This window comes from Jaculus jaculus, chromosome 9 (assembly GCF_020740685.1).
Source record: "Jaculus jaculus isolate mJacJac1 chromosome 9, mJacJac1.mat.Y.cur, whole genome shotgun sequence".
Classification (NCBI taxonomy): Eukaryota; Metazoa; Chordata; class Mammalia; order Rodentia; family Dipodidae; genus Jaculus; species Jaculus jaculus.
Window position 1 is genome coordinate 7,191,618 of NC_059110.1, and position 12,722 is coordinate 7,204,339.

A 12,722-nucleotide genomic window follows, 5' to 3' on the forward strand; every position below is an offset into this window, starting at 1 on the left:
CTTCTCTGCTTACCTTGGCGGCACCACAATGTCCTGGGGATCCTTCCATCCACCATGAAAGAAAGACTGCATGTTTCCCTTGCCCTCATGAGCACCCTAAGGAGACACCTCCAACCCTAACTGCAGACAGAACCACACAAAGCAACCACCACCAGTGACAGGGGAGCACACGCTCCTGCGTCCGTGTCTGAACTGTGTGAAGAGAACATGTTCTTCCTCTTCTTTTTTTTTTAAAGATTCAGAAAGATTTTATTACAGGTTTAAGCTTTAGGAGGATGACGAGAAGGGAGCCAAAACGTAAGAGAAAGAAACGAGGTGGCGCTCTTGCCCAGGGAGGCAAGAGGGCATTTGAGAAGCCCACCTCTAGACTCAGATCTGGAGAACATATTATGCTTTCCTTACAAACAGATGAAGCGGAAGGACAGACACGTCCAGGCTGAAAGACAAGAATACCAGATTGGCGTGAAGATGCTGAAAAAGCAGAATGATAAATTGGAGGGGAATCAAAGCAGGCAGTCCCAGCAGGCATTGTTTGCAGAGGGATCCAGGGTGAGGATCTGCAAGGCACTTAGGGCTGGACCGGATTTCTGACCTGAGACCGAGGCGCACATCGCATTGGGCGGGCACATGAGGCAAGTGTGTGTGCCCTCTCTGTCACACCTCACAGGGAAGGCCACCTGTGGGGTCGAGATAAGAATATATTAATTTCTTGGCCACTGAGTTGTGCTAACGATTAACCGGCTGCGGTGTGTGGAAGGACTAGGATTTCTCCCCGTGGGATACAGAGAAGGGATTGTTTGTGTTGCTGCTGTGAGGGAGAGACAAACTCATAGAGAATGAGGTTACAATAAACATCACATTGCACCCCAGGGCCTGTTTTGGGCATTTCCGGGTAGCAGCGGGATCTCCCTTTGCTGCAGAGGTGCAGTTTGCCTTTGGCCGGCCCAAGGAAAGTCTGACCCAAAGACTGGTCCCTTTCTAGAACAAACAGCTCACACCCTTTGACTCTTGGTCCAGACCTGGGCCCAGCCACCTCTCTCTCTCTCAGAAGCACTTGGACCCGCACGGGGAACCATGCCAACCGTGGATGACATTCTAGAGCACATAGGTGAATGCCACTTTTTCCAGAAGCAAACCTTTTTCCTCCTGGCTCTGCTCTCCACTGCTTTCACCCCCATCTACGTGGGCATCGTCTTCCTGGGGTTCACCCCCGACCACCGCTGCCGGAGCCCCGGGGTGGCCGAGCTGAGCCAGCGATGCGGCTGGAGCCTGGCAGAGGAGCTGAACTACACGGTGCCCGGCCCGGGGGACGATGCCTTCCTGCGCCAGTGCCGGCAGTACGAGGTGGACTGGAACCAGAGCGCCCTCGACTGCGTGGACCCGCTGTCCAGCCTGGCCACCGACAGGAGCCACCTGCCGCTGGTGCCCTGTCAGCACGGCTGGGTGTACGACACGCCTGGCTCCTCCATCGTCACCGAGGTAAGTGAGCTGATGAATCAAAATGAAAAAGGCAAATAATTGAGTTTTTCACCAGGAAGAACTTAGGGCTGTCTGGCTCTTATTCTGCCCAGACATGTTCTTTGGACCCATGGGCTTATGAAATCCTAGAGTCCAAGTGAAAACAAAGACCTCTCATTTTTCCAGGGTAGTTCATGCATATTTTCTCAAATTCTGACAATAATGATTCTAGTTGACGTAAGTCTCACTGGTAAGAAACAAGTAAAAGACATCAGGATACCTGGAAGCGACGCCAGAAAGGAGATTGGTGCCAATATTCTCCTCATTGGCCAGAAGACGGTGTTCCCTCCATTCTATCACCAGAGAGAGGGGACCTGGCCTTCCCTTGAAATGTGCTCTACTAACATGTATGATTTGTCCCCCTCCATAGCTATCTGTTTTTCTTTAGTGTTGCCTAAGTGTCTATATAGGAGACCATTTGGGGTGAGGGGGGAATACAGTATGGCACCATTATTTTTATGAAAAAGCACCGTTCCTGGAAGATCTAACCATGAAGCCACATCCCAACAAGAGAAAAGGGAACACGGAGACCCTCTGTGGAATCTTCAGAGAAAGCCAGTTGAGCAGCTTAGGGTAGAAGAAGGACTGCTTGGGCCGAGGGATGACAGCCGGGTTTGGAAGTGGAGACGCGGTGGCTGGAGGACCTGACAGCTGAGCCCTGTTACGGCAGAGCTCATGAAGCCATGCCTCTAAGTGGCTCCGCAGAGCGGCTCATCGCGTCCTGTCCTAGGGGGGTGTAGAATCCGAGGCTGGGAGCAGTGTTGCCCCAAGCCGCAGAATGAGTAACAGAAGTTAGGGCTCGAAGCTGGTCTGATCTTCTGACTTTCCGACTGGCACCTGCCGCCCCCCCCCACACACACACCACACTGTTTAAAAAGACAGTAAGAGATGTTCTTCAAAGGCTACTGTCCCCATGGATGTGTGTGTATCTACTTCCCTTTGTGTATTAAAACTAGAAATGGGCTGGAGAGATGGCTAAGCAGTTAAAATGCTTGCCTACAAAGCCTAACGACCTGGGTTCAATTCCCCAATACCTACAGGAAGTCAGATGCGATAGAGGTCCTGGTGCATGCCAACTCACTCACTCGCCCTCGCTCTCTGCAAATCAATAAATATTAAAAAGATTAGAAGGGAAAGGATGGATTTGTCTAGAAGTCAAGCGACTGCCCATTTTCAGCTAATATAGCCAATGCTTTAGTTTTGCCAAATGACAACAAACTGTGGGTAGATTTCAGGGCAAATCTGTTGGTACCATAAAGAAAAGTAATCTAAAAAAAGAAAGAAAGAAAAGTAATCTAGCCAAGAAACAGTCGGGTTATTACCACTCAGCCCCATGAATTCATTTCAAGGATACTCACCAAAATGGCTTACATGAGCTCATCATACCCCTGGAGCTCCCAGTTAAAGAATATTCAGAAGTTTCTGGACCGAGTTGTTCTAAGAGGATTCTAACAGCATCTTGCTCTCCCTCCCTCCCTCTCTCTCTCTCTCTCTCTCTCTCCTGGCTTGGAACACACCCCACGTCTGGACAGTTTAACCTAGTGTGTGCTGACTCCTGGATGCTGGACCTGTTTCAGTCGGTAGTGAATGTAGGGTTTTTTATCGGCGCTGTGGGCATTGGCTACCTAGCAGACAGGTAGGTGAAGCATCTGTGTGTTGGGGGGAGGCGTAAATCACTCCACAGGCAACACTTGACTTCCCCTGTCCTGCCTAAACCTTTCATTTCCCCAACACGTGGACCACTTATTACCTCTTACTTTAATGTAGGTTGTATTTTAAGTTTAGCTTCTATCTGCTGCTTTGATAAAATTGAGTCTTTTTTTTTTTAATTTTCAAAGTCTCTGGGGGCCATAAAAGGATGTTTCAACACTGACCAGAAGTGTTTTCTTGTGGGCTATCCAACAGTCAGAGTAGCAGGGACAGTAACAGATGATTTAATCCCCTTTCCCAGTTTATGATTTGACCTTGGTGCCCCTGCTCCATGGTCATGAACCTTCGGATCCTGTGAGATCTATCTAGCCACTACTGATTCTCATATGCCAGAGGCTAACCACGTCAGGTCCAGTATGGAATCTACCCACTGCCCATTTGATCCCTGGAGCCAGACAGTGCTAAGTGTATGGAACTCAGGACACATGAGTTTAATCAGAGAGGTGAGACAGGGCTTCCTTCAGTAAATGACTCTCTCAAAAGAGCCTTCGGCCTGTGCCTCCATGTTCTGTCTCTGTCCTGACCAAGCTATCCGCTGGCTCTCATTCTCCCACATTTTGGAACCCTACTTGCTGTGCAGAAAGTTCATTCTAACATGTATCTTTGCTCTGTTAATGACCATTACATAGTATCACAAGGAAAAGGAGTGTGGAACGTTGGAGGCACTTAGCTAAGCAGGCCATCAGGGTCAGTGATGCAGTGTTGATAATGTCCACTGCATAGATCATTTTCCATGAGCCACCCACCAAACTCAGCCACTTGCATGGTACCATTCTCTTTAACTGTCTGCCACCTAGTAATATAATGATACAAAACTCTGTGTAGTTACATATGCCATACATTTGTGTGCAATATAGGTGTATATAGAACACTGAAATAAATGTCAAATACATTCTGCTGACTGATCCCCTAACTACATACATATATATTATATAACCTAGAGCTGAGAGTGTAATACTATATGTAAGGAGATTGTTTTCTCTGATTATACATCAGGCTGGACTAAAAATCATAAACAAGGCTAAGGAGATGGCTCAGCAGTTAGAGGCACTTGCTTATAAAGCCTAACAGCTCAGGTTTGAGTCCCCAGTACCCACATAAAGCCAGATGCCAAAAGTGACACATGCCTCTGGAGTTCATTTGCAGTGGCAGGAGGCCCCAGCACGTCCATTCTCCCTCTCCCTCTCTCTTTCTCTCTATCTGCCTCTTTCCCTGTCTTCTCTCTCTCAAATAATAAACAGAAATATATTTTTAAATCATCAACAAGTCAAAGATCCATAAAGACATAACGATTTTCTTTACAAGGGCCCGGGGCCCACCTGGCAGCAGGCGGGAGGAAGGATGGAGGGGGAGGAGGAGGCCCGGGGCCAGCGGGCGGCACTTTCCGTCATAACACGTCTGCAACGCCCTGTGGAGGCCCTACCTGGGGCTAGCTGTGGGAGGCTGTGAGGCGAGGGGGAGGTCATCTGCTTTCATTGTTACTGCCCGGATCTGAGGGTGGCTGTTTGGAGGCGACCTATGAGGTCAAGACAGACACATTAACAAGGAGGTCCAAGGTCTGGCCTCGCTCCCGGGCCGCTGGCCAGGCAGCTGCCCCTCACTGCATCTGTCCCCTGGTTCCCTCCTGCGCTATGACTGGACACTGACACCCAGCTCTCTGGGAAGCCTTGACATCGGTGACAGCATTCCCTGGTGGGCCGGTGAAATGAGTTCATTATTATCATCCCACTGAAAGAGTGGGGCCAGCTCTAGTCCCCCCCTGACAGCACATTCCTGAGTTATAATCCTGTCAATTACCCTCCTCCTTACGCCTCCTCTTCCATGACCTCACCGTTCGTTCCGAGCCTGGAAAGCTCTTACTCACTATTGCTCTGCAGAAAGCTGGAGACATGCATGTGTTTCTTTTAAGCGGCTCGCAGTTGTGTTACTTTCTAGGGTTTTATTAGTCATTGCCCCTTCTGTTCTCTCTCTCTCTCTCCTTCTCTCTCTCTCTCTCTCTCTCTCTCTCTCTCTCCTTCCCTCTCCATATGCACACACAAGAAGGCAAAGGCTGACCAGAGCAGTAAGACAACCCCACACACAGGACTTTAAAAAACCCATGTTTTAGCTTCTGCATATTTAATGTCAACAAGTTTCAATTTTATACAATAGAGCAAGCATCTCATGGAAACCCCTTTTATCTACACATGAACTCAAGATTAAATAAAATGTTTTCTTTCATGAAGAGATTTAAAAATATGCCCTAACATCAGATTATGGTGAGTTTTAGAAGAAAACCAGCACAGTATGAAAACTATGTAAGTGAGAATATGGAGAAGCAGGAAAGGGAGGAAGAAAGGGAGGGGAGAGGTGAGAGAAGAGCCGCGCGTGGGGGCACGTCTTTGACCCCAGCACTCGGGAGGCAGAGGGAGGAGGACCGCCGTGAGCTCGAGGCCATCTTGAGACTGCATAATGAGTTCCAGGTCAGCCTGGGCTAGAGTGAGACCCTACCTCGAAAACCAAAAAAAAAAAAAAGAAGAAGAAGAAGAGAATGCTAGGAAGGAGAGAGAGAAAAGGGAGGGAATGAAGGAAGAAAAGTAGGGGAGGGGAGGGAAGAGAAAGGAGGGGAGGGGAGGGGAGGGGAAGGGAGGGGAGGGGAGGGGAGGGGAGGGGAGGGGAGAGGAGGGGAGGGAGAGGGGAGGGGAGGGAAAGGCAAAGGAAAGGAAAGGAAAGGAAAGGAAAGGAAAGGAAAGGAAAGGAAAGGAAAGGAAAGGAAAGGAAAGGAAAGGAAAGGAAAGGAAAGGAAAGGAAAGGAAAGGAAAGGAAAGGAAAGGAAAGGAAAGGAAAGGAAAGGGAAGGGAAGGGAAGGGAAGGGAAGGGTAAGAGAACTGTAACAAGTCTTACAGCAAGTCAACTTTTCCAGGAGAAGTTTTACAAAAGGAAGGCATTATAGAATTTGAAAATAATTCATTTATAAGGGTTCTAATTTACTTCCTCATAGCTGCCCAAGAAGGGCTTGTGAGTAGCCCTGACTTCGCAAGAAAGCCACCCTCATCAGTCCCAAGCTGCTGCTGCTCTTCTAAGGACGAGCACGCGCCACTCAGTGGCCTGCAGATGTTTAACTCCTGCTCCCTGCAGGGGTCATGGTCCAGTTCAAGCGACCAAAGTGGGGCCATTGGAGAGAGAAGGCTAGAAAATAGCATTTGCCTATCACAGATACAGTGTGTGCCAATAACCTTGCAAAGCATAGATGGTCAAATATAGTAACCTAATTAGAAAGTGATGTGTTTTGCATGTTATATTTGTTTAAATGTAACTTGCTTAATTGTGTGTGACTTTTTTAAATTTATTTTTTATTTTATTTTATTAGAGAAGGAGCGAATTGGTGCACCAGGGCCTCAGCCATTGCAATCGAACTCCAGATACATTTATTTTTATTCATTTGCAGAGAAAGAGAGAGAGAGAGAATGAGCACACCAGGGCCTCCAGCCACTGCAAGCAAATTCCAGATGTATGTGCCACTTTGTGCATCTGGCTTTACATGGGCACGGGGGAATCAAACTGGGATCATTAGGCTTTGCAGGAAAGTGCCTTAACCCTTGAACTATCTCTCCAGCCCATCCCTGGCTTTTATGTGGTTGTTGGGGAGTGAATGGAAATCTTCATGCTTGCACAGCAAGTGCTGTTAGGAGCTATCTCCTCAACCTCTTACTTTGCTTAAAAGGCTTCAGATCATTCATTGGAAAACATTCTACAGTTAAGCCTCATGGACTTGGTTTCCTTGCCTAGAGTCTCAAATACTGAATCTTCCCTCTCCCCCCACCAAGACTTTGTCCATCTATAGGAACATCACAGTAACATTTTATCACGTGCTTTAATCAGCGATGGGGAGAAATTACCACTTGAGCAAAAGTTGATTAGAAATTCTGAGGAAAAGGCTGATGATATGAGAGTGGGAAGACAGACTAAAGCTGGAGTGAGCTATTGCTTAGGCAGGTTTTGAACTTAAGGCCCAGAGGTTATGTATTACACTGAGGTGGGGCACTGATGGAGAATGGGAAAGGACCTGATCGAAGCAGTTTTAAGTTTAGTCATTTCTATCAATGACCAATGAGGCAGCTTGAACTTTAAGTTTCAGACTTAACACATTAACATCCTAGAATAATCATTAATGGTGCTGTGGATTATTTTCAAATGGGGTTTGTTAGTATTTGAAAAAGTCAGTAGAGCCCAGTTGCCAGTAAATAAGAAATGAGAAATAAGAAAATGCTCAGCCACCATTGGAATAAACAACCCTAAACAAGCATTCATTCCCATTAAGTTGCTAGACAAACATTAGATGCACTGTTTTCTATGAAATTTTCAAAAAGGATTGACTCACGGTGAATTAGGTGCCCGTTCGAATGCTCCCAGTAAGAAGCTGGGAGATAGCTCAGTAATTAAAAGTACTTGCTTGCAAGCCTGCTGGTCAGAGTTCAGTCCTCCTATCACCCACGTAAAGCTGGCTACAAAGTGGCACACGTCTATAATCCCAACACACTTAAGGCATTTGGGAGGTGAAGACAGGAGAATCTGAAAGCTTGCAAACAAGAACAGAGAAAGATCCTGTCTCAAAAAAAGGTGGAAAGATGGGCTGGAGAGATGGCTTAGCAGTTAAGGTGTTTGACTGCAAAGCCAAAGGATCCCGGTTTGATTCTCCAGGACCCACATAAGCCCGATGCACAAGGTGGTGCATGCGTCTGGAGTTTGTTTGCAGTGGCTGGAGGCTCTGGCACACATGCTAGCCCATTCTCTCTCTCTCTCTCTCTCTCTCTCATTCTTTTAAATAAATAATGTTTTAAAAAAGAAGGTGGAAAGAGGAGAAATACCCCAAGGTTGTCCCTTGACCTCCACACACATGCTGCAGTGGACACACACCCATCATACACACACACAAATACATTTAAAAAGAGAGCTGGAGAGATGGCTCAGCACTTAAGACACTTAAGATGCTTGCCTGCAAAGCCTAACAACCAGGGTTCAATTCCCCAGGACCCACGTAAGTCAGGTGCTCAAGTGGCACATGCATCTGGAATTCCTTTGCAATGGCTGGAGGCCCTGGCATTCTCATTCTTTCCCCATTTGCAAATAAATAACTTAAATACTTTTTTATAAAGAATAGATGGTAAGAAGTTGGGCTTCAAAAAAAAAAACTTTGTTAAAAGAATACTCCCAACACAGACGTAAAAAAAATGTGACTGAGCCCCAAGTCCGCACTCTGAGGCTGTGGGCCACTTCCTGTCGCTTCAGTGCAATCCCCTAATCTGCATGGCTGTAAAGAAAGAAGGTTGAGTTAAGTCTTGGTGCAGCAGGTGGCCACGTGGTGGAGCAGTGCATGGGAGGATGTGGGGGAAGAGCTCGCATCACCAGCCAGGGAGGCAGAGAACCATTCAGAGACCTGTCTAGCATTATAACAACTCACTCTTGGGGGCACTCATTCAGGATCCCCAAAAGAGCCACCTTTATCCCTTCTGGAGCAATGCCCCCTTGGCCCAAAGACCTCCCACCAAGCTCCACCTCTTAAAAGCCATTTCATTGAAAACCGAGTTTCCAACATGCGAGTTCTTGGGGAACAGACATATCTAAGCCAGCATCAGCTTTGCAGAGAGAAGGAAGAAAGGCAGGGAAACAAAGCGCCGCTCCCTCTCTCTCTCTCTCTCTCTCTCTCTCTCTCTCTCTCTCTCTCTCTCTCTCGCTCTCTGTCTTCCTCTATCGCTCTGGATCCCCTTTCTAAATAATTATTTAGGATTTAGGCTTCCTATTTTCTTTATTTATAGTAATTAATTAATTTAAAGTAAGGTCTCACTCTAGCCCAGGCTGACCTGGAATTCACTATGTAGTCTCAGGGTGAGCTTGAACTCACAGCAGTTCTCCTACCTCTGCCTCCCGAGTGCTGGGATTAAAGGCGTGCGCCACCACACCCAGCAAGATTCTTCAATGTGAAGAAATTCTATGAGGTGGAATAACTTACCAACATCATACTAAACCATAAGGCCATGATTAAACCCAGATTGTCAGCTTTTTCTTTTATTCTGTATAACAGGACAACATTAAGTCCCCAAAGTGATGAAGCCTGAGGCTTCAAATACATACCGTAGAAGCCGTCCCACCAGGATGCGTTCGAACCCAGGCGCTTTGAGGTGGTACTGTGGAAACCAAGGCATCTCCAGGGAGACACACAGGGATCACAAAATTCAGGCACTTGCGAATGGATGGCGTGTAGACTAAGCACTGAACTGTGTTTTTCCCTAAGTAAAAGCATTCTTAGATGGGCAGTTGGATGAGACTATTAGTGTAAAGACCCCAGCTCATAGGATACGAGGCGACCCGGCTAGGTCTTTGGATGGCCTGGGAGGAGAGAACATGCCTAGAAGATCCAAGGTGCATCAGCCCTGGATCAGGAGCTCATTGTGTTTTACATGTATCCATAGTGTGAAAAAAAAAAAAAATCCTGAACATAGGGCTGAAGAGATAACTCATTGTAAAAGCACTTGCCTGCAAAGCCCTGTGACTCTGGTTCCATGCCCCAGGACCCAATGTAAAGCCAGATGCACAAAGTGGCCCATGCATCTGGAATTCCTTTGCAATGGCTAGAGACCCTGGTGAGCCTATTCTCTCTCTCCCTCATCCTCTGCTTGCAAATGAATTTATACACACATATATGTATATATATATATATATATATACACATATATTTGTTTTTTTGAGGTAGGGGTCTCACTCTAGCTCAGGCTGACCTAGAATTCACTATGGAGTCTCAGGGTGGCCTCAAACTCATTGTGATCCTCCTACCTCTGCCTCCTGAGTGCTGGAATTAAAGGTGTGTGCAACCACACCCGGCCCAAATAAAAACATTTTTAAAAACATTTAAAAGGAATCCTAAATATAACTGGAGTCAGTGGTTTTAAGTGCATGGGTATCAATCCATACCTCTGCAATTGAGACCTAGCTAACATCCATGAGATTTCCAAGGTTCATGAATCAAACTCTCTTGGTTTTTCTCTGCAGGTTTGGCCGGAAGTTCTGCCTCTTGGTCACCATCTGCATCAACGCTACCTCTGGGGTTCTCATGGCAGCGTCACCAAACTACACCTGGATGTTGGTGTTTCGCTTGATCCAGGGACTGGTCAGCAAAGCAGGGTGGTTGATTGGCTACATCCTGAGTAAGAGGGCATGGGGCGGACATCTGGTGGGGTATGAGGTGGACTGCTGGTGGATCATGAGGTGAACTGCTGGTGGATCATGAGGTGGACTGCTGGTGGATCATGAGGTGGACTGCTGGTGGGGCATGAGGTGGACTGCTGGCGGGGCATGAGGTGGACTGCTGGTGGATCATGAGGTGGACTGCTGGTGGATCATGAGGTGGACTGCTGGTGGATCATGAGGTGGACTGCTGGTGGATCATGAGGTGGACTGCTGGTGGGGCATGAGGTGGACTGCTGGCGGGGCATGAGGTGGACTGTTGGCGGGGCATGAGGTGGACTGCTGGTGGATCATGAGGTGGACTGCTGGTGGATCATGAGGTAGACTGCTGGTGGATCATGAGGTGGACTGCTGGTGGATCATGAGGTGAACTGCTGGTGGATCATGAGGTGGACTGCTGGTGGATCATGAGGTGGACTGCTGGTGGATCATGAGGTGGACTGCTGGTGGATCATGAGGTGAACTGCTGGTGGATCATGAGGTGGACTGCTGGTGGATCATGAGGTGGACTGCTGGTGGATCATGAGGTGAACTGCTGGTGGATCATGAGGTGGACTGCTGGTGGGGCATGAGGTGGACTGCTGGCGGGGCATGAGGTGGACTGCTGGTGGATCATGAGGTGGACTGCTGGCGGGGCATGAGGTGGACATCTGGTGGGGTATGAGGTGGACTGCTGGTGGATCATGAGGTGGACTGCTGGTGGATCATGAGGTGAACTGCTGGTGGGTCATAAGGTGGACTGCTGGTGGATCATGAGGTGGACTGCTGGTGGATCATGAGGTGAACTGCTGGTGGGTCATAAGGTGGACTGCTGGTGGATCATGAGGTGGACTGCTGGTGGATCATGAGGTGAACTGCTGGTGGATCATGAGGTGAACTGCTGGTGGGTCATGAGGTGGACTGCTGGTGGATCATGAGGTGGACTGCTGGTGGATCATGAGGTGAACTGCTGGTGGATCATGAGGTAGACTGCTGGTGGATCATGAGGTGGACTGCTGGTGGATCATGAGGTGAACTGCTGGTGGATCATGAGGTAGACTGCTGGTGGATCATGAGGTGGACTGCTGGTGGATCATGAGGTGAACTGCTGGTGGGTCATGAGGTGGACTGCTGGTGGATCATGAGGTGGACTGCTGGTGGATCATGAGGTGAACTGCTGGTGGGTCATAAGGTGGACTGCTGGTGGATCATGAGGTGGACTGCTGGTGGATCATGAGGTGAACTGCTGGTGGGTCATGAGGTAGACTGCTGGTGGATCATGAGGTGGACTGCTGGTGGATCATGAGGTGAACTGCTGGTGGGTCATGAGGTGGACTGCTGGTGGATCATGAGGTGGACTGCTGGTGGATCATGAGGTGAACTGCTGGTGGGTCATAAGGTGGACTGCTGGTGGATCATGAGGTGGACTGCTGGTGGATCATGAGGTGAACTGCTGGTGGGTCATAAGGTGGACTGCTGGTGGATCATGAGGTGGACTGCTGGTGGATCATGAGGTGAACTGCTGGTGGATCATGAGGTGAACTGCTGGTGGGTCATGAGGTGGACTGCTGGTGGATCATGAGGTGGACTGCTGGTGGATCATGAGGTGAACTGCTGGTGGATCATGAGGTAGACTGCTGGTGGATCATGAGGTGGACTGCTGGTGGATCATGAGGTGAACTGCTGGTGGATCATGAGGTAGACTGCTGGTGGATCATGAGGTGGACTGCTGGTGGATCATGAGGTGAACTGCTGGTGGGTCATGAGGTGGACTGCTGGTGGATCATGAGGTGGACTGCTGGTGGATCATGAGGTGGACTGCTGGTGGATCATGAGGTGGACTGCTGGCGGGGCATGAGGTGGACTGCTGGTGGGTCATGAGGTGGACTGCTGGTGGATCATGAGGTGGACTGCTGGTGGATCCTGAGGTGGACTGCTGGTGGGGCATGAGGTGGACTGTTGCCTGGGTACACTAGGTCAGGACTGCTGCTGGGAGCAAGGAGGAACAGAGATAACAGGCTAAGACTTCTGCCAGGGCAACCTGGGGACATTCAGTCAGGCAGCAGGGGTGGACTGGGTTTAACACCAGCCCAGCTTCAAGACAATGTTGACTTCTATCCTGTACCTAAAGAAGTGTTAGGAACCAGTCAGTTATCTCACTCTGTAATCTTCCTGAGGGAAAATAATACTGACGACAGAAACAAGTGAAAACCACACCACTCAGAGTCCCGTGCAGCTCTGTTCAGAACACTGGAGCATTTTGTAAAAGGAAGTCCAGGGGTGCAGGGAGATGG

General features: G+C 48.6%; 1 protein-coding gene and 1 long non-coding RNA gene across 2 annotated transcripts in view; one reads left to right on the plus strand and one right to left on the minus strand.

Moving 5' to 3' along the window:
• Positions 1–213: 213 nt before the first annotated feature.
• On the minus strand, positions 214–3,068 carry LOC123463328. The gene is made up of 4 exons (XR_006638879.1): positions 2,877–3,068; positions 2,557–2,616; positions 1,137–1,488; positions 214–677 (listed from the first exon to the last, which is right to left on the minus strand). It is a non-coding gene; the product is annotated as an uncharacterized LOC123463328 (long non-coding RNA).
• The window catches only part of Slc22a2 (solute carrier family 22 member 2), a 36,384-nt gene continuing 24,412 nt past the window's right edge, over positions 751–12,722 (plus strand). Inside the window, exons 1-3 of the mRNA XM_045157932.1 lie at positions 751–1,479; positions 3,051–3,154; positions 10,255–10,409. Coding sequence (XP_045013867.1) covers positions 1,075–1,479; positions 3,051–3,154; positions 10,255–10,409 — 664 coding nt within the window. The 5' untranslated portion in view covers positions 751–1,074. The remainder of the gene's footprint in view (positions 1,480–3,050; positions 3,155–10,254; positions 10,410–12,722) is intronic.